The sequence below is a fragment of the Lutra lutra genome, chromosome 18, assembly GCF_902655055.1.
Source record: "Lutra lutra chromosome 18, mLutLut1.2, whole genome shotgun sequence".
In the NCBI taxonomy this organism is placed as follows: domain Eukaryota; kingdom Metazoa; phylum Chordata; class Mammalia; order Carnivora; family Mustelidae; genus Lutra; species Lutra lutra.
In genome coordinates this window covers 33,993,901-34,014,422 of record NC_062295.1, presented here as the reverse complement: position 1 = coordinate 34,014,422, position 20,522 = coordinate 33,993,901, and the positions used below count along the sequence as shown (strand labels likewise).

Here is a 20,522-nt window from a genome sequence, read left to right as displayed (position 1 = left end):
AAGGAACCTTAAGGAGCCTGGTGATATTCTTACTTGCCAGTTCATTCAAACACTTAATGTAGCTCCTAGAAGAAATGTTCTTCCTGCGAATCAGAACTATAACCCAAAAGACTCTGGGTTTGGAGATATGAAGCACAAATTCCACAAGTGAGTTACTGCATATGATAGTAATAGGGGCTGCCCCTGTACCCCTTGGTTCCTGTACCCACTTAGTCTTTCTATTGGAGACAAAATATTGTATGTGTTATTGGTTCGAGTTATCAGTGCATATACTGTATCCTAGAGGACAGCTCCCCAACGTTGCAAGTTGTAATTTAGCTGAGTCTTCAATATACCATTCCATAGTTTTTTAAGATTTTATTTATTTATTTGACAAAGAGAGGGAACACAAGCAGAGGGAGAGAGAGAAGCAGGCTACTCACTGAGCAGGGAGCCTGACACAGGGCTTGATTCCAGAACCCTGGGATCATGACATGAGCCAAACAAAGGCAGATGCCCAATCAACTAAGCCACTCAGGTACCCTACCCATTCCACAGTTCTATCAGATAGCTGCTTCTGGGTGATGAGTAAGCACCATGAATTCTGCGGTTACAAGCTCACTGTCAGACCTCCTTGACCATAAAACGTATTCCTTGATTTAAAGTATGTCTAATGGATAAGGCATTCTATAAACCCTCAGATGATGGTGCCGGTGGAGATAAAGCAGTCAGGGAAAACTCCATGTTTAGAGCTTGTGTCAATTCTGATATAATACTTTCTCTCTTTTGTAACTATCATATCCAGTTCAATGGTGGGCATATAGGAAAGACTAAGAAAGCGCTCGATCCCTTGGGAATAGTCGTTCATATATTTTTCTTCGAAGCAATGCAGTATAAGATAAAAACGACAACTTTTAAGAGATGGCTAAATGTTGCCACCTGTATCATCTGAAGAACTGTTGAAAGATAATTTTTGTTCAAAAGCAAAATTAGTTTCTTTTTGTTAGGGACTGATGCCTACTGAAGAGAAGTGGACCCCCCCCTTTTTTTTTAAAAAGATTTTATTTAAAGAGAGAGAAGAGAGAGGACATGGAGGGAGGAACAGAGGGAGAGGAACAAGCAAGCAGACTCTCCCACGTGTAGAGTCCGATCTCACAACCCTGAGATCATAACCAGAGCTGAAACCAAGAATCAGATGCTCAACTGACTGAGCCATCCAGGTGCCCCAAGAAGTGGACTCTTAATGAGTGCCTCCCAAGGTCCTCTCACTGGAGCAAACTGCATGAGTCAGCTAAAGCTTAAGACACAAATGCACCCCTGCCATAGTTTGCTCACTTCTAGGGCAGAAATGCAGCTGCCTAATTGGTACAACTTGTGGAGAAATGGCAACTCAGGGAAAAACCCCAAACTCACAGTGATCCGAGAACATTAGAAGAGCTGTTAATGAAGAGGAGGGAGTAATGTGCCATCTACGGTCCCAGGAATCTCAAAAGGAACAACAAGCATCACTAGGGGGTATATTTTTGCTCATCAAAAGAAAAAGTTTCGGACTGGCGCTGCACAGCAAGCAACTGACTTCTGACTCCATCCTGCCGGACACCTTGGCTAGAGATTGCATCATAGTAGGAAGTTGCATTAGATCATTGACCCTCAAGAAGGAAAGGGAATCTCCCTAGAGGCTGTTGGAATTTGAAAAAGCATGTGAATACTACACTTTTGATTTTTCTTGTATTTAATTTGAAATGTCAAATGTCATTAAAGGATCACACTTGATTTGTAAACTTAAAGGACTAATATCTAAAGTCCCTTGGAAAATACTTTTTTTTTTTTTTTAAGATTTTATTTATTTATTTGACAGACACAGATCACAAGTAGGCAGAGAGGCAGGCAGAGAGAGGAGGAAGTGGGCTCCCTGCTGAGCAGAGGGCCCCATGTAGGGCTTGATCCCAGGATCCTGGGATCATGACCTGAGCCGAAGGCAGAGGCTTAACCCACGGAGCCACCCAGGGGTCCCTGCGAATCACTTTTTATTCTTTAAGAGACTTGCCAGTCCAATTCCAACCCAAGATATGCCATTTTCTAAGGATCTGGGAGGTCACAAATTTCTGGCACAGCCCTCTCCTCCCCCTTCCCATCTGTCCTCATGCTCCCTGCTTTACCTGTCCATTTCTGTATAATCCAGTTTTTCCACCAGCAATGCAGCTGTCTTCCAGGCTCAAGTTCTCTGAGGAAACTCCAATTTCCTCAATGCCCTGTCCCTCCCCCCAAATATTAATAGATTCTGATTCCATTTTTTGTGGTCCTCATACGACCCAAACGCCTTCCACCCTCGCTTTAATCAGCGTAATTTTGGGGCGCCCGGGATAGTACAGTTAAGGGACAGGCTCCCGGTTTCAACTCAGGTCTGATGTCAGGGTCATGGGATCAAGGCCCACGCAATCACTGAGGAGTCTGCTTGAGATTCTCTTTCTCTGACCTTATCCCCATCTCTCTCTAAAAAAACAACATAACATAAAACATAACATAAGATTTTTTTTTTTAAAGATTTTATTTATTTATTTGACAGACAGAGATCACAAGTAGGCAGAGAGGCAGGCAGAGAGAGAGCGCTTAGCAGGCTCCCCGCCTAGCAGAGAGCCCCGTGCGGGGCTCGATCCCAAGACCCTGGTATCATGACCTGAGCCGAAGGCAGAGGCTTTAACCCACTGAGCCACCCAGGTGCCCCCATAACATAAAATCTTAAAAACAATAATCAGTGTGTTTTGTACCCCTAACCTGTTTCCCCACCCGCTGACTTAAGGAAGTAAGACCACGAGGTCCGCCACTCCTCCTCACCCCCGAGACACGCACCACCTGGGCGGCCACCACCCCACGGGGGCTCCACCGTTGGCTGGAATCAGGGAAGGGCCAGCGGGGTCGCTTTCCCAAATTCGGGGCTGTCGCGGTCACTACTAGTAGACTGGCTACAAAAGCTGGCAGCGGGATTAGCACCGAGGGAAGTCATACCGGGAAAAGCACACGAAAAACCACGCAAGAAACCCTCCTCCATACTCACCCCTCATCCGGGGCCCTCATCCGGGGCCCTCATCCGGGGCCCTCATCCGGGGCCCTCATCCGGGGCCCTCATCCGGGGCCCTCATCCGGGGCCCTCATCCGGGGCCCTCATCCGGGGCCCTCATCCGGGGCCCTCATCCGGGGCCCTCATCCGGGGCCTGCCTTCCGCCCACGGTCGTCGGACTCCGCCTCCGGAAGTGCCACTGAGAAGCGCCGGGCTCCAACCGGTCTAGAGCGACCCCGGAAACCCTGGGGCTGCTCCTAGAGCGAGGGTGTCCGCGACGGGACGGCCGCCTGGCCTGTCCCTCAGCACGGGTGAGTGCCCGGCAGCCGTTCTGGGGAAGCGGTAGGCGTCGCGGTTGGTTTAGGCTCCTGGGAAGGAGGAGGAGGAGCTCCGTTCCGGCCGACGGCGGTTGCCGTCCCCTGGAGCGCTGCAGGGCTGGGGTGCGAGGGCCTGTTTTTCTTCAGTCAGGTTTCACCCTGACGCCCCGCGGACTAGGGCCTCGCCGCCGGGGCTCGGTGACCCTGCTGTGGTGCGAGCTGGGTGTCTGGGCCCCGCCCCGCCCTTCGGGGAGCGCGTCTTCACCTAACAGGGAAGTGGGAGGAGGGCAGCGCCGGGCGAGGCCTTCCGAGGGCTGGGCGCCAGGGCCGTTTCTGAGGGTTGTGGAAGCTGGACGGAGCCCTGTGGCGTCCTTGGATTTGAAGGACACGAGCCAAACTGTTTGAGACGCAGCTCTTCCCTGGATCACTGTCAGGGCCGTGGGAAGCGGCCTGCCCAACTCGTCTGCGTTGCTGAACTGTATGACCACCCCCCTCCCCCACCGAAGTGGGAATTTTGTCATTAGGCAAGCCCATTCAGTAAATCACAGTGGGCAGGCAGAGTGTTTGCCAAGTAATGCCTCGGGGGCCTGCTTTAAAAAAAAAAAAGTAATCATAACTAGTATGTTTTTCAGGGTACAGACTTGACCCTTGAAAGAAGTTTGTACATTTCAGATATCTTAAACTTTCTTCAGAAATGTTTATTAAGTTGAGCTTTTTTTTTTTTTTTTAAGATTTTATTTATTCATTTGGCGGACAGAGATCACAAGTAGGCAGAGAGGCAGACAGAGAGAGGGGGAAGCAGGCTCCCTGCCGAGCAGAGAGCCCAGTGTGGGGCTCTATCCCAGGACCCCGGGATCATGACCTGAGCCGAAGGCAGAAGCCTTAAAAGTTGGGCTTTCTTGATTTTTTTTCCCCCTGAAGTACCACAAATGCTGAATAAGTGGAATTTAAAGCTGTCCAATTGGACCATGTGATTTAGCTCTTAAATATTTGAAACTGAATAATTTCCATTTTTTCTTTCTGTTTTATTTAGGTGGTTAGTCATTATTAACTGTTTCTGTTGAGTATCTGCAGCGTGTGAGATACTTGGCTAAGTCCTGAGGATGTAAAAGGATGGGCTGACTTAGCTTATTACAGTAAATTCTCACAGTCTGACCCGGCAGTGATGGTCCTTGTCCTTCAGAACAGGGATGGAGGAAATATCCGCCCAGGAAGCAGTTGGATCATCAGTAGTCCAGTTTCAGTCTTCGGAGAGCCTGTCTGAGGGTCTGTCCCCAGAGCCTCCGTTTGCACAGGACACCGACATGGAACAGGAGCTCAACGGGGGTAAGGCTGAGAGCACTGAAATCCAAGAGAATGGGGATACAGTGGGGCTTCTGGGTCTGGTACGAGAGAGGCCGGGAACTTCTCTAAGAAGATGGCCCCTAGGAGAGGTCTGGAAGGGAGGGACCAATGTGACTCAGTTCAGTCCTGATCTTGGGCTCTTTTAAGGACAGCCGGTCTTTCTTTAATAGGCAGAGTGGTGGTCATTCACTCTGCTTTGGCTTTTTTTTCATTCATACAACCTTCACTTCATCCTGGTTTCACATCCAGAAAAAATTTTAAGATATGCTGCTTTTGCTGTATCTCACAATCCTTGCCTCGCTTTTACTTCCTCTTAGAGTTAGGGCCCTTCTCTCCCCCTGTTCCCTTCACTTAGTCTCTTCCCTCCTTGATGACTTTGCCAGCTTTGCCACCTGCCATTATGTTGCAGCTGCAGTGTTTGTGACTAATCTAATTTTGGCCCAAAAAGCAACCATTTAATTCTTGGGTCGAGCGTAACGCCTGTACGAGTATACACATTTCACATATTGACTCAACAGTAACATCTTTATGTATCATATAAATAGGTTGATGTGTTTTGTACTTCTCGTGTTTTGTAAGAACATTGTTTTAAATTGCTGTGACCGATTGCATTGCCTGAAATAACTTAAGTGTCAGCAACACCAGTTGAGTGCTGTGGTGTGTAGAGTGCTGTGGGGCATTGTGGGAGTGTGGAAAAGGTTGTGAGGAAACAGATGACCATTCCTTATTCTTGGGAGCCTTACTCAGTGGTTACAGAGACAGTTTCCATTCACATGAAGGCTTACTAAAATTTACGTAACAGTAAATCAACTAAGTAGTCATTTCTCTGGACAAGTCACTGCAGGTCTTTGTGCTTTGCTTTGCCCATCTGCAAAACAGGTACAGTACTTACCCTCTTGTTAGAGGAATGTCCTGTCATGAGAATATGGTGAAATACGAGATTTTATAAGAAAATCCTGAATCACAGGCCTAAACATGGGTAAGGAGGTCATGCTGATGTTGAGAAGGAGCAGAGTAGATGCACTCGGTACCTGAGAAACGTGCACTGGTTTTACTAGAATGTTGATGTGAAGAAGGGCCCCGCTGACTCCCTCTTTTGTCAGGGAGCCCTGGGGAAGGGTTGCTCTCACTCTTGGCTCCTCTCTCCTCCCTCAGCTCCACCTGTTCCCCAGGTGCCTGCTCTTCCCCATGAGGGAAGCCCAGGAGACCAGGCAGCTACGCTCCTGACAGCCAGGTACCAGGTGAGCTGAGGAACCCTCTGCTTTTTCCTCAGGGACTGTTGCTACTGATTGAGTGTGGCCCTTCCCTCATCCCATCCGTAAACCCTGCCCTGAATTTTTTTCAATAGCAGACCCCAGTTTCGGAATTGACCCTCTTCAGAGACCTGGACTTCACAGAAACCACCTCCCCATGTCCCCACCTCCACCAGTAAACACTATTCCTTCTCTATGTCTGGTGCTGTGATGGGCGTTTATTAGATATTAAAGGTTATGGAACTTATTCCCTAGTTTCTAGTCTGTTTTCCCTCTTCCCCAACTTTGCTGTACACTGGTCACTCTCTCTGTGTCATCTCCTTCATTTTCTGGCCAATATGCTATAGTGGCCTCATTCCCAGAGCAGCCAGGCTGTGTTATTTCAGGAGTTTGTGACATTCGAGGATGTGGCTGTGCACCTTACTCGAGAGGAATGGGGATGCCTGGACCCTGTTCAGAGGGATCTCTACAGAGAAGTGATGTTAGAGAATTATGGGAACGTGGTCTCACTGGGTAAGGACTTTATTTTTCAGTTTACCTACTAGGATTTCTTTACTTCCTTGTTTCTGAGGAGGTTCGAGGTCTCTGAGAAAGTAGAGTGTGGCTCAGATTCCAGGTGTTAGAACCTCTGAATCCTCCATCTTCAAGGTCATCTCTGGGAGTGGGTTTTCTTGGGGGGGCGGGTTTCAAGAGGAGACCTTGTACTCCTTATCTTTAATTAATGATTCCTGCTTTTATGGGGCATCCGTTTCCTGTTAGAAAAGGGAAACTTGCTTGTGCTTTGCCTAAGTTCTTACCTTCTCTATCTTTTCCCTTTTTATGAGAGGGACCTTAGGGTCTCCCAATCCACAAGTAGACACGTTCCTTCCTGGTAATTCAGTGCCCCTGTATCTGAAAGTTTTCCATTTTCCTTGGAAGAAGAAATCCTTTTTTAAATAGGCTAAAATCCTTGCTGAATGATCCCTCACCTCTTAACATTCCTAAACTCATCTCCAAGAGGCAGAGTTTGAGAGACTTCATTTAAAGACATGACTCACTGCGAGTCTATTTTCAGTGAGTCATCCAGATGGTAGTCCTAAGTAACCTTACCCAGAGCAGCAGAAGTTTCAGCTTTAAACTGAGTCTCTCCTTTGTCATTTGGGTGGTACAGTGGGCTGCCGGGATTGGGCCCCCAGTAGTGCTCTAGAGGGGCATCAGCAGGGCTGTTGGCAGCCCCCTTGATGTGAGCATTGCCCCTTTTCCTCTTTTTTTTTTTGCCGGTCTCTGCTTCTGCCTTTTTTTTTTTCCCCCCTAAATATATGTATGTATTTAATCACATTTTTTCTTTTCTTTCTCTCTCTCTCTCTCTCTCTCTCTCTTTTTTTTTTTTTTTTTTTTTTTTGGCTTTGCCTATGCTGGTGGCATCCAGGGTGTTCCTTTGTCTCCTTGATTATGCGCAGGGTTAAAGCAGTCTTTTTACCTTTGGGGAGGCAGCCTGCCCACTGGGAAGGTTTTTAGTGTGTTTCCCATTCCTGGCTCTTTGATCTTTATAGGCATACTTCTCCGCCTTCCTACCACCCGGATTCATAGTGTGAATTCCTGCCCGGCCCTGAGTCATACCCAGGCAAGTGCTTTCTCTGGAGAAACACTTGCAGTCCTTTCAGCAGGAATCTCCAAGAGATGGCCCAAGTATCGGCTTCCCATCGATATTGCTCGTCCCCGCTCGGAAACTCCTTTTCCACGATTGTAAGATATCACACTTGATTGATGCTCTCAGGATGCCACCAGCATGTAAAATTGCAGCTCCTCAGATGACCTTTGTTAAATTTCGGAAGGGCCAAGGAGGCCCTCCGTTGCAACCAGATGAATTTTGAACCTGTGTTCTGAGTTCATTCAAAAGCCATGGTTGGTGGTCATCTACTTGTGTTCTGAGAAACCACAAAGTTCAACTCCAGCTCTTCAGTTATAATCTTTTCATGTTATTTTAGAATGTGGAACATACGCTGTGCACCCCTCTTTTCTGTAGTGAATATGACCTGCCCCTTCTCTGGTCTGACTTTCCTGTGACCCCTGGGCTTTCCTCATGTTGAACACTCTAGTCTTCTCCTTTAAGTCCCTATCTCCCCGTCCCAAGGCCCTGACTTTGTCCCCTTTATTCTTTGTGGTGCTATACAGATGGATGAATTTAAATGACCTTTCCTGATCAAGTGTTCCTTAGCTCTGTCCTTGATGGATGGGAAATGGGAGGGCGAAAGAGTTTAATTTTTTTATTTCAGGGTCTCAAATTGAATGTATATTTAACAACTTTGTAAACTGTAAAGTGATGTAATTGTAAACTACTGTTAATTTTATCTAATAATTACATAATTTCCAACAGTTAACCTGTCTACTTTTTGGAGTAAACAAACTTCTTAGCACTTTAATCAGCCTAGTAGCACAGCATGCTATTAGACTGAATTTTATCCCATTTCCTGTGTCATCTCTGCACAAGTACAGGACACGCATGCACATGCACACATACTGGCTACAAATGCATACAAGACCCCCCCCCCCCCCCCCCCCCCCCGCCGTTCACCTTGCTTTTGTGACCAAGTCAGCAGCATCTTTTTAGTAATTATTTTTTACAGTTCTTAGGAAATCATTCTTATATTTTTAGGGTCCGCAAACTCCACCTGAAATGTAAGTTTATACACGTAATTAGCTTAATGTTTGGTGTTGTAAAATACGGGCATTGTAATTCAGTTCCTGACTTAGCAGCCTCACTGTCACATCTTTTTCCCACGGCAGTAGCTCAGTTGTCACAGACATCAGAACTTTGTTCCTTTGGGTAAGTGCTTCTACTATATAGTGGTAAATATACAGAGTATGAACAGCTGAGTAAAAGAATAAAAAAGTAAAAAGTCATATTTTTCATTACTAAATCTGAAAAGAAGTGTGTTCTGTTGACAGCGAGTGAATTACTGGCTTGAGGGTCATACCCAAAAGGAAGTTTTCTGTGACTTAGGAAAGTGGTCTGGTTTGCATTTCACACAGGGTCAGTGTGGCGTGTGCCTTATTCAATGACATCATTAGAAACATGCCTATCAGAATTCTGGTTGTTAAGTAAGTTAATAAATCAGGAAATGCTTGGCACATACTCTTTGCTTTTGGAAGTTGCTGTCATGAAAACAAAAATGATTTTGTATAGAATGTCTTTTACTGCCATGTCTATTTACTATTTATTGAAGAGCCAGTGTGTTACAAGGTATGATACAGATCTCCTTTAATCCTTGCCATAACCCTGTGAGCAGATGTTATTCTATTTTATACCTGAGGAAACTCAGGCTCAAAAGTTAAGTGATCCACTCAGGGCCAGAACTAGGCGTAGGACTCAGATCTGAATCTGAAGCTCATGCTCTTTTTCATTGTTACGCCCCTTAGGACAATTAGCCCAACCACATACAGTGTTCTTTTTTTTTTAAAGATTTATCCATCTGTGTCTTTAGAGAGAGAGAGAGAGAGAGAGTGCAGTGGGGAGGGTCAGAGGGAGAGAACGTCCCAAACAGATTCCGTGCTGAGTGCAGAGACTGACATAGGGCTTGGTCTCACCACCCTGAGGTCACTGTCCTGAGATCACAACCTGAGTGGAAACTGAGTGGATGCTCAGTTGACTCTGCCACCCAGGGGCCTCACATGTGTTTTTTAAAAGTAGTCTTGTGGCTTTCTACTCTGATTACAATTAGAAAAATCCATCCAATTAGAAAAATTGGACAGATGGGCATTAGGTTGTACAGTTTGGGAGCAGAAAGAACATGCATTCGAGGGGCGCCTGGGTGGCTCAGTTGTTAGATGTCTGCCTTTAGCTCAGGTCATGGTCCCAGGGTACTGGGATTAAGCCCCACATTGGGCTCCTTGCTCAGCAAGGAGTCTCTTCTCCCTTTCCCACTCCTCCTCCTTGTGTTCCTGCTCTCACTGTCTCTGTCAAATAAATAAAAATCTTTAAAAAACAAAACATGCATTGGAGAAGAAATAAAATTGTGTAGGGATACGTTCCATTAAAATAGGTATCTAGGGGTGCCTGGGTGGCTCAGTTGGTTAAACAGCTGCCTTTGGCTAAGGTCATGGGATCTGCTCCGCTTCTGGCCCCCTTCTCAGCGGGGAGTTGCTTCTCTTGCTCGCTCTCAAATAAATTTAAAAACAATAGGTATCTACCTAAGAACAATATATATATTTTTTAAAAAGATTTATTTATTTATTTATTTGACAGAGAGAGATCACAAGCAGGCAGAGAGGCAGGCAGAGAGACAGGAGGAAGCAGGCTCCCTGCTGAGCAGAGAGCCCGACGCGGGACTCGATCCCAGGACTCCGAGATCATGACCTGAGCCGAAGGCAGCGGCCCAACCCACTGAGCCACCCAGGCGCCCTACCTAAGAACAATATTACTAAGGAAAGATTTTGTGTACTAAGGACCAAGAAGAAGGGCATAAAGCTTCTAGGTGACCAAAATCTTAGCATAACTGGTATAGGCAACAAACCAAAAAATGAGGTGAATTGTAAATGCCATTTTTTTTAAATTAATTTTATTTTTTATAAACATATAATATATTTTTATCCCCAGGGGTACAGGTCTGTGAATCACCAGGTTTACACACTTCACAGCACTCACCATAGCACATACCCTCCCCAGTGTCCATAATCCCAACCCCCTCCCAACCCCCCTCCCCCCATCAACCCTCAGTTTGTTTTGTGAGATTAAGAGTCACTTATGGTTTGCTGTAAATGCCATTTTTTAAAGACCAGAGTGAGTTAAAATAAATCTCATTGGAACACTGTCAAGGTTTAAATTTCAAAAATCAAAAGATTTTAATATAGGATCAAATAATTTTTATTTATTTATTTATTTTAAAGATTTTACTTATTTGAGAGAGAGGGAATGAAAGAGAGCATGAGAGGTGGGAGGGTCAGAAGAACAGGCTCCCTTCTGAGCAGGGAGCCCAACGCGGGACTGGATCCAGACTCTAGGATCATGACCTGAGCTGAAGGCAATTGCTTAACCAACTGAGCCACCCAGGTGCCTAAGATTAAATAATTTTAGATAGGAAGAATTAATTGCAAATGCGTATTTTGAAGGCATAGAGTTCTGACTTTAAAATTTAGGAAAAGGGCATTCAGGGCGATGGTAAGAAAACCAGCCTTAATGCTTCCTGTGACCCTTAGAATGTTAGACTGGAAAGAATATAAACTGTGGAATCAGACTTGGGTTCATCTTACATCGAGCAGATTATTTAAACTGGTATTCATTTTCTTCAACTCTGAAACATGAAAAATAATGTCTGCCTTTCTGGGTTTATGCCAAGGATTAAATTTATGCCCAGGATGAAATTAGATTAAATTACATGTGTGTAAGAACCTGGCTTGTGGTATAGTTCCTTAAATGTTTTTTTAGAAAGGACTGCAGGTGAAAAGAGCTATAGATCAGATTAAAAAAAAAAATTTCTTTTTAATTTTTAAGTAGGCTCCGTGATCAGCATGGAGCCCAAAGCAGGGCTTGAACTCACAACCTGGGATCAAGACCTGAGCTGAGATCAAGAGTCGGATGCTTAATCAACTGAGCCACCCAGGTGCCCCAGACTAGATTTTTTTTTTTTTTAAAGATTTTATTTATTTATTTGACAGATATCACAAGTAGGCAGAGAGGCAGGCAGAGAGAGAGGGGGAAGCAGGCTCCCCGGTGAGCAGAGAGCCTGATGCGGGGCTCGATCCCAGGACGCTGGGATCATGACCTGAGCTGAAGGCAGAGACTTTAACCCACTGAGCCACCCAGGCGCCCCTAGATTTTTTAATATAAACGAATTTCAGGAGTGTATTCAAATTATTTCTTATTTTTTTTTTTAAAGATTTTATTTGTTTATTTGACAGAGAGAGATCACAAGTAGACAGAGAGGCAGGCAGAGAGAGAGAGAGGGAAGCAGGCTCCCCGCTGAGCAGAGAGCCCGACGCGGGACTCGATCCCAGGACCCTGAGATCATGACCTGAGCTGAAGGCAGCGGCTTAACCCACTGAGCCACCCAGGCACCCCCAAATTATTTATTTATAGTGGTATTTCCTCAAATTGAATATTGCTCATACTTTTGTAAAGGAGTTTGGATTTTTATTTTAAAGAGACTTTCATTTCTTTGACACTATGTGATCTTTTAGTTTGCTTTTAATTAGAACATCCATGACTGCAAATCTGTTGGGTCCTGGCTCTCCGTGTATTACTCTAATAACTATTTCTCTGTCCTCCGGGCGTGGTGGGGGCAGAGAACAAAGGGAGCAGCAGAGCGGGGAGTCTGAGGTGGGACTTGATCCCAGGACTCCAGGATCATGATCTGAGCCAAAGGCAGACGCTTAACCAACTGAGCCACTCAGGCACCACTATGTCTTCTTTTTATTTATTTACTCTTTACTCCATTGTCAGTATGTTGATCTTCTGTTGTCTTTCTGTACGTATGTTGGAGGAAGGGACAGATTTCATTCACAACCATTATTTTTTATATTAGCAGATTATGTAAAAGCCAGGTTCTAAAAGACTGGTGTTGAGCCCTAGGTTCGCTAGTTGTGATCTTGGGAGAGTTACTTTCTTTTTTTTTTTAGATTTTATTTATTTATTTATTTGTTTATTTATTAGAGAGAGAGAGAGATCACAAGTAGGCAGAGAGGCAGGCGGAGGGAGAGGGGGAAGCAGGTTTCCTACTGAGCGAGAGCCCGATGCGGGACTCCATCCCAGGACCCTGAGATCATGACCCGAACCGAAGACAGAGGCTTAACCCATTGAGCCACCCAGGTGCTCCAGGGCAAGTTACTTAAATTGTCAGTCTTAGTTTTCTTATTTGTAAAATGGTTACAATGGTGGTTTCCACTTCATGAAGTTAGGATTACTATTAAGTTAGTGAAAATTTATAAAGTTCTTGGTGTGGTACTGTGGATCTACCAAATGTGCTGTAAGTGTTAGCTTAATTATTTTAATGATACTGGTGATATAGATTTTTTTTTTTTAGATTTTATTTATTTATTTGACAGAGACACAGTGGGAGAGGGAACACAAGTAGGGCAAGTGGGAGAGGGAGAAGCAGTCTCCCCGCCAAGCAAGAAGCTTGATATGGGACTTGATCCCAAGACTCCAGGATCATGATCTGAGCCAAAGGTGGCGGGCTTAACCAACTGAGCCACCCAGGCGTCCCAAAACTATAGTCTTTTATCTCTAACTGCCTACTAAGTTTTTTTTTCTTATTCCTGACTGCATTAACTTAAGCACGATCTAAAATCAAATGCTTCTGGGGTGCCTGGGTGGCTCAGTGGGTTAAGCCTCTGCCTTTGGCTCAGATCATGATCTCAGGGTCCTGGGATCAAGCCCTGCATTGGGCTCTCTGCTCAGCAGGGAGCCTGCTTCCCTCTTTCTCTCTGCTTGTCTGCCTACTTGTGATCTCTCTCATAAATAAATAAAATCTTTCAAAAAATAAAATCAGATGCTTCTTTCCACATGGAGACAGTCTTTTTTGTTGTCTGTAGGTGATGTAGGTGTAGATACAGAATAAATAAGCAAAATTTGCTTCAGTTATCAAATACTTAGAAATACTTTAGCTGGGGCACCTGGGTGGCTCAGTGGGTTAAAGCCTCTGCCTTCGGCTCAGGTCATGATCTCAGGGTCCTGGGATCGAGCCCCACATTGGGTTCTCTGCTCAGCAGGGAGCCTGCTTCCCCCTCTCTCTCTGCCTACTTATGATCTCTGTCTGTCAAATAAATAAATAAAATCTTTAAAAAAAAAAATACGTTAGCTAATACCCGAGGTAAAAGTTACAAATTCTGTTATCAGAATTCAAGCAGAATATTTGCTGTTTCAAGCCATGCTAACCTTTTTTTTAAAACTTAGCAACTATTTCATTTGGCATGGAGGACCTCAACTAAATAAGCATCCAAAGGGGGGAATAGACTATTAATGCCCAGCAGGAATTCAGAAACACAGTAAATGCCTTTCTTATGTGTGTTCTGTATCTGCCTGTTCGTAGGCTCTCATATGGAATCCCAAGAGGACAGCTGTTGGTTTGTCATATTTTCCAGGCCCAGTGCCCTTTTAGAAACCAGTTATCTGTGATATGTTGACACCAGGACACACAATTGGCACTCAATAAGTAACTCCTTTTTTAATTGTTTTTAATTTTTTTTTCAGTAACTCACTCTTAAATAAATAAATCAAAAGAAGATACTAGATGTGTGGTTCCAGCTAGTAAAAGTTTACAAATAAAGTAGGGATGATAATTCCTGAAACCAATTAAATAAAAAATCTATAATCTCCACCGTATAGTGACATGTCAGGATAAGAGGAACAACTAATAAATTGTGTAGCTATTCAGTAAGTGGAAAGAAAGGCTTTTGAAGTTGATGGGCTTGAGCTAGACCTTGTATGTGTGCTTCTAGAAGACTTCTGGGCTGAAGATGTATAAAAACTGTCCCTTTGATACTCTTGATAGTTCTGTCTCCCTCAGGATCAGACCGCTTTTTGGTTTTGCTTTAAAAAGAGATAAGATCCTGGCAGTCCCATTACGTGAGCCAAGAAAGGCAATTTTTTTTTTCAAGATTTTATTTATTAGAGATCACAAGTAGTCAGAGAGGTAGGCAGAGAGGAGAAAGCAGGCTCCCCGCTGAGCAGAGAGCCTGATGTGGGGCTCGATCCCAGAACCCTGGGATCATGACCTGAGCTGAAGGCAGAGGCTTTAACCCACTGAGCCACCCAGGCGCCCCAAGAAAGGCAATTTTTATGTTAAGGTGCACTTTTATTGTATTTGCCTCTCTATATCGTATTATACTTAGTTGTTTATATCTGTGTCTATATACTTTCCATATGGGAGGTGCCTCATAGATGTTTGTTGAATAAAGAAGAGTGTATGCTCCTGATGGGTAAGAATGTGTTTTGTTGTTTTTTGTTTCCTCATGTGCATTGAAGCAAATTGAGATTCGTGACGTTTCTTAAGATTGGTTCTTGGAATATTTATTCAGTCTTCAGTGATTGTGTTGCTGCAGTTTAGCTCACCCCACAATGGGTGTTTTAGTATTTGTCTTTCTCCGGTTCAGCAAAGGTATATTTTGATGACCTCCCTTTTGACTGGGTCTAATCCAAAGATTGATCTATAGGCAATAGCTGAAGATCACTTCTGTGAAGACAGGTACACACTCATGCACCAATTCCCTTGTCTGAGTAATGTTTAAATGAATACTTCTCCCAAAGTCATCAACTTGCCCCATAACACACCTCTTTCTGGAGCACAAGTAGGAGCTCCTTGTAGAGGATCTTTGCCCTTCTCACTCTCCAGGACTTCCCTAATGTCTTCTAAGAATTTACTTTCTTTCTCCATTAACCATTAGTTAAGAGAAAAAGTGGCTTTGTGTAGTGTCTGGGGGATAAATTGCCACATCCCATTTCCTTCTCTGTGAGCAGGATTTCCAATTTCCAAGCCTGATGGGATCTCCCTGCGGGAACAAGATCTACAGGTCTTTGATCTGGAAACTAAGAATAGAGAAGTCTTAAGAGATGACTGCTCAGGTGAGTAAGGTAGAATCAATCAGATGGAATTAGTAGGGAAGTAAGATTCAAATTGTTGAGCCAAACTGTAGCTGCTTTGGCAGTCAGAATGAAGAGCTCGGTCTCTACACCAGATGGCAAGCTCCTTTGTTTTCCCTTCATTTTGATGAATTCTTTGCATTTATTTTATCCCTTTTCACCCACGAGTTGTACTGGGTCCCTATAAATCTTTTGATTTACTTCCCTGTTACCTGCTTTGAACCATCTTAATTGGTTACCTTCTGTGCCAAAAACGTCCTCTGTTTTACCACACCCTGAACCGTTTGTATGTTAACCTCATTGCTCCTGTTCATGCCCTTATATCTGCTGTTCAGATTTTGTGCCTCTGCTTCAGAGTAAATAAACTCTCATTTTAGTAAATTCTAGATTATTTAGTTTTCTCTCCTCTCTGAGGCCCCCCCCCCCCCCCCGCAAGCACAGGGTACAGATTACATTTGCATTTTCTATTTATATATTGAATCAGATGGAGAGACCAGAGAAGAGAACAAGCTGTTGATTCCTAAGCAGGAAATTTTGGAAGAAGTACATTCGTACAAAGTGAGAGTAGGAAGACTCAAAAAGGATATTGCCCAAGTTCCTGGGACTAGAGAAGTGTCTAAGCCTGAGGACAGATTAGAAAGGCTTCAGGAAATCCTAAGGAAATTTCTCTTCCTGGAGAGAGAGTTTAGGCAAATAACAATCAGCAAGAAAGCCTTCACCAGTGACAACAGTGAATGTAATGAACCTGAGAAAAGCTTCAGTTTGGACTCTACCCTTGATACAGATCAGAGAGTTCTTAGAATTCAGAATATTGATGATACTGATAAGTATGACATGGGGGTGAACCAGAATTCAGCTGCTGGGAAACAAGAACAAATAAATCTCATACAGGATGTTCAGAGTAGTGAATATAAGGAAAGCTTAATGGATCTCTCCCACCTTAGTAAATGTGACAGCATTCCTGCCACTGAGAAATCCTATAAATGTGATGCATGTGAGAAGGTCTTCCATCAGAGCTCTGCCCTTTCTAGACATCAGAGAATTCATACTAGAGAGAAACCCTACAAGTGTAAAGAATGTGAAAAATCTTTCAGTCAGAGTTCAAGTCTTAGTCGACATAAAAGAATACACACTAGAGAAAAACCCTATAAATGTGAAGCATCTGATAAATCCTGTGAAGCATCTGATAAGTCCTGTAGTCAGAGCTCTGACATAACTCCACATAAGAGGATTCATACTAGAGCAAAGTCTTATAAATGTAGTAATTGTGAAAGAGTTTTCAGTCGTAGTGTACATCTTACTCAGCATCAGAAGGTTCACAGAGAGATGCCCTGTAAGTGTACTGTATGTGGCAGTGACTTCCACCATACCTCATACCTTGCCGAACATCAGAAAGTCCACTGTGAAGAGAAAGCCTATGAATACAGTGATTGTGGGTTGACCTTTGTTAAACATCAAGGAATTCATCTCAGAGAAAAGCCCTATACGTGTAATGAATGTGGCAAAGACTTCAGACTGAATTCCCATCTTATTCAGCATCAAAGAATTCACACAGGAGAGAAACCACATGAATGTAACGAATGTGGAAAAGCTTTCGGTCAAACTTCATGCCTTATTCAGCATCACAAAATCCACGGGCGAGAGAAATCCTATGAGTGTAATGAATATGAGGAAAGTTTCAATCACAGCTCAGATCTTGTTCTTCAGCAGGAAGTCCTCACCAGAGAAAAAGCCTTTGATTGTGATGTATGGGAAAATAACCTTGGTCAGAGAGCACACCTTGTTCAACATCAAAGAATTCATACCAAAGAGAAACCTTATGAATGTGATGAACGTGGAGAGACCTTTAGTCAAATTCAGGCCTCCTTCAACATCTGAGAGGTTATACCAGGGAGAAAGCATATATGTACTGAAGGTGGTGAAGCCTTCAGTCACAGCTCAACCTTTATTCAGCATCAGAGAATCGACACCAGAGAGAAACCCTCTGAATGTGACGAATGTAGGAAGACTATTTGCCAGTGTTAAACTTCATCGACATCTGCAAACCCATACCAATGAGAAAATCTACGAATATATTGAATGTGGTAAATGCTTCATGCCATTTTCATACCTTAGTCACCATTGGAGAATTCTTAACTGGAATAAAATTCCATCACCATAATAAATGTGAAATAGCCTTCAAAGTAACTACCTTGCTCAGCATCAAATTCATTCCATGCAGAAAGCCTATGAATGTAATAAATATGTATGCACATGGGAGGATTCAGTCATATTCTACCCCTTACTCAACGCTAAAGAATCCATGCCCAGGAGAAGCCATTCAAGTGTAGCAAAGGTGACAGATCTTCCAGTAGGAGTTCAAGTCTTTTTCAACATTAGAATCTCCACACCAGATCACAATCTGCTAATAATGCAAATGGAAAAAATGTACTTCTACATTTCAGGCTTTACTCAACATCAAAATATTGGAGAGAAAATTTTATATAAAGTTGTTAATATATAGCCCTGATCTTTCTCATTGCAGAAGAAGATAGTCTGAAGAGTGACTTGGTGAATGCAATGCTGATTCCTCATGGCATTCTTTTATTTAATAGGTGGTGTAAGTAGGTATATAAAATATATGGAACTCATTTAAACTATTTTTTAAAATACGGCCTATGAACATTTTTTTTTTTGCTGCAATTTGGTTCCCGTTACAGCTTCTCTAAGATATTGTTAATATACCAATGTAAAGACATAATTAACTTATGGAAAGTAGCTCATTTAGCTGTTTCTGCTGTTCTCAGAACCAAGTTCTCTCCAAAACAGACTCTTAGGTCTGCTGTTTCCTGAGCATCCTACTCTCCTGTTCCTTTCCAGGCACAACACTTGGATTCCTGTTAATTTCTCCATTTTCTTAGTACCGTCAAATGATGGTTTTCTAGTTTTAAGCGTCTCACCAGCAGGTATGCCGTCCCTACTTGATATTCGTGTTCTGGTGTCTTTTTTCCTAAAGTAAAGCATCTACCTTTAAAAAGAATTGGAATTCCACATCCTGTCCATCCATGCGTTTGAAGGATTCCATCTCTGCTCTGTTTGTGGCAGGCAGCTACACATTTTCAAATGACACCCAAGTTCTTAGCTGCCTTGTCTGCATCCACAGCCCTCTAAAAGAGATAAGGACATCAGGGAACCAACAAGACTCCTGGTGGTCTAGCTACATTCATTCAGCACCTATTCTGCATGTCAAGGTTTAGAATTATTTTATATACTTGTGTTGAAGGCCAGCAAAATGCTCAGGTCTGCTTTTGATAGGGGCAAAATAAAAGAACATATACAGAAAAGTCAGAGAACTTCATAAGGGAATGCAGCTTTTCAAAAAAGATACTGCTGTTCTTCTGTAATCTCTCTGGAGAGAGAATTTCAAGAGTGGCAGGTATTCCTGATACAATTTTAACTACTACGATTGCTTCTTCATCTGTTTGGATTTTTGCCCTCCTCTCCCATCAGTCCAGGACAGTATTTGAAGTGTGGGGGCTTTGTGTATAATTGTTTATTCATCATCACATTTTCTGTATTTTATGAGTCTACAGGCCAAGAACTTGGTTTTTTGATTGATAAAAGTGATCACAGATGTCAGGATGTCCAGAGTTCAGGGTCTCTGTCAACAGCTCGCCAAGAATTCATGATTGTTTAGATGATGTTAGAGCATTTTATTATATTTTTCCATCTCAAGTTTCATAACATTTTGTGAATAAAATGTCACTTAAAAGTCTTACTGTCATTCCAGCAAGTGAGGCCTTCGTAGTTGAGATGTTATAATATTTACTAGGGATCCTCAACAAATATATAACAATTTATTGCTTATTCTATAATCCTCTTATGGCTAAGCTCTAAGATAGTTCTACCACCATATTTTGCCTCTTAGCCGTCAGCAAGCATAGAATCTTATCAGGGCAAAGTAGAGATCTAAATGAATTGATTTAAATGTAAAAGCAAATGAAAAATGCATGTTTTTTCCCCTTGTTTATGAATGTGTATGCCCTTATGTACAGAGACCAATGGTCACTTCTGGTGATTATGAAACAGATTAATCCCTAAATAACAGAATATGTAAAAATCACATGTATGCATTTGGTTTAGGAATGTGCTTTTGTACTTCCACTTGAATAAAGGTGTGTTTGATACTCAGAATCTGTTTCAAAAAATATCTCAAGGCCTCAACCAGAAGCATTTGGAAATCTTGGAATCACCTTCTTGGCTGTGACTCACTTCCTTCCAGAAACTTAGATCACTCTCTTTCATACTGATACAAAGCTTGCTCTTCCACAGACTTGGGGAACAAAGTCCATTGGAATGTTGAGGATTTTAAGAATTGTTCAGTTAGGATTTTGTTGGCACATAAATAGTTTGAGGTTTCAGTAGAACTAGGCAGAGTGTGTGTGTGTGTGTGTTAAATAAGTAAAACATTTAAAAAAATGAGAAGCCAAAATAATTCTGGAGGACAATTAACTTGCCTCTTTAAATTTGTGATATTTAATCAGTCCAATATAATATGAGTTTGTGTTATTAGTCTTTTAATCTTGAAGATTGAGGAAGGAAGAGATCTAATAGTTGAGGTCTACCAGATTTATCTTCTATCAGTCCATCTACCTACATGCGTATGTATGTATATTCATAGTCAGACCTAATTCTTACAACTCCACAAGGGAACTAGCTCCATTTTACAGAGGAACTGAAGTGTAGAGAGGTTGAAGAATCTGTTAGGGTCACTCAGCAAGTTAATGGCTCAAGTCAGGCCTGACTCCAGGCTTTCCATCGTCATGATGTTGGTGTTAGACACATCCCAGAACCCAGAGAAGTTTTCTTTGATAGCTCTTCATTCCCTGTTATATCCTCAGTGGTTGACTATTACCAGTTTGCAGTTAATCTGAATGCTTCCAGAGCTGTCTGGAGTACTACTGGAGTAGTCAAGGTACTCTCCATATCTTTGGGGAGCAAGTCAGAGATCCTGCTCCCTGAAACAGGCTTAGATA

General features: G+C 43.1%; 1 protein-coding gene across 11 annotated transcripts; it reads left to right on the top strand.

Annotated features, from left to right (window-relative positions):
- Positions 1-3,203: 3,203 nt before the first annotated feature.
- Positions 3,204-19,680, top strand: ZNF655 (zinc finger protein 655). 11 transcript variants are annotated; one of them, XM_047714613.1, is made up of 6 exons: positions 3,204-3,348; positions 4,538-4,680; positions 5,854-5,939; positions 6,338-6,464; positions 15,385-15,489; positions 15,992-19,680. In XM_047714613.1, exons 2-6 carry the CDS (start codon positions 4,545-4,547, stop codon positions 17,383-17,385), a joined length of 1,848 nt encoding a protein of 615 aa, XP_047570569.1. In that variant the 5' UTR covers positions 3,204-3,348; positions 4,538-4,544; the 3' UTR covers positions 17,386-19,680. The 11 variants fall into 11 exon arrangements, with proteins under 11 accessions (XP_047570569.1, XP_047570573.1, XP_047570572.1 ...); XM_047714617.1 differs by having other exon boundaries at positions 3,218-3,348; positions 4,543-4,680; XM_047714616.1 differs by having other exon boundaries at positions 3,220-3,348; positions 4,505-4,680.
- Positions 19,681-20,522: the final 842 nt, after the last annotated feature.

Excerpts from the sequence above, each read along its gene's own strand:
- ZNF655 (XM_047714612.1), top strand. The coding sequence starts at position 3,835 with ATGACCACCCCCCTCCCCCACCGAAGTGGGAATTTTGTCATTAG. Across the intron at positions 4,681-5,853 it reads GGAACAGGAGCTCAACGGGG|CTCCACCTGTTCCCCAGGTG; the intron begins GTAAGGCTGAGA and ends CTCCTCCCTCAG. Across the intron at positions 6,465-15,384 it reads TGGGAACGTGGTCTCACTGG|GATTTCCAATTTCCAAGCCT; the intron begins GTAAGGACTTTA and ends CTCTGTGAGCAG.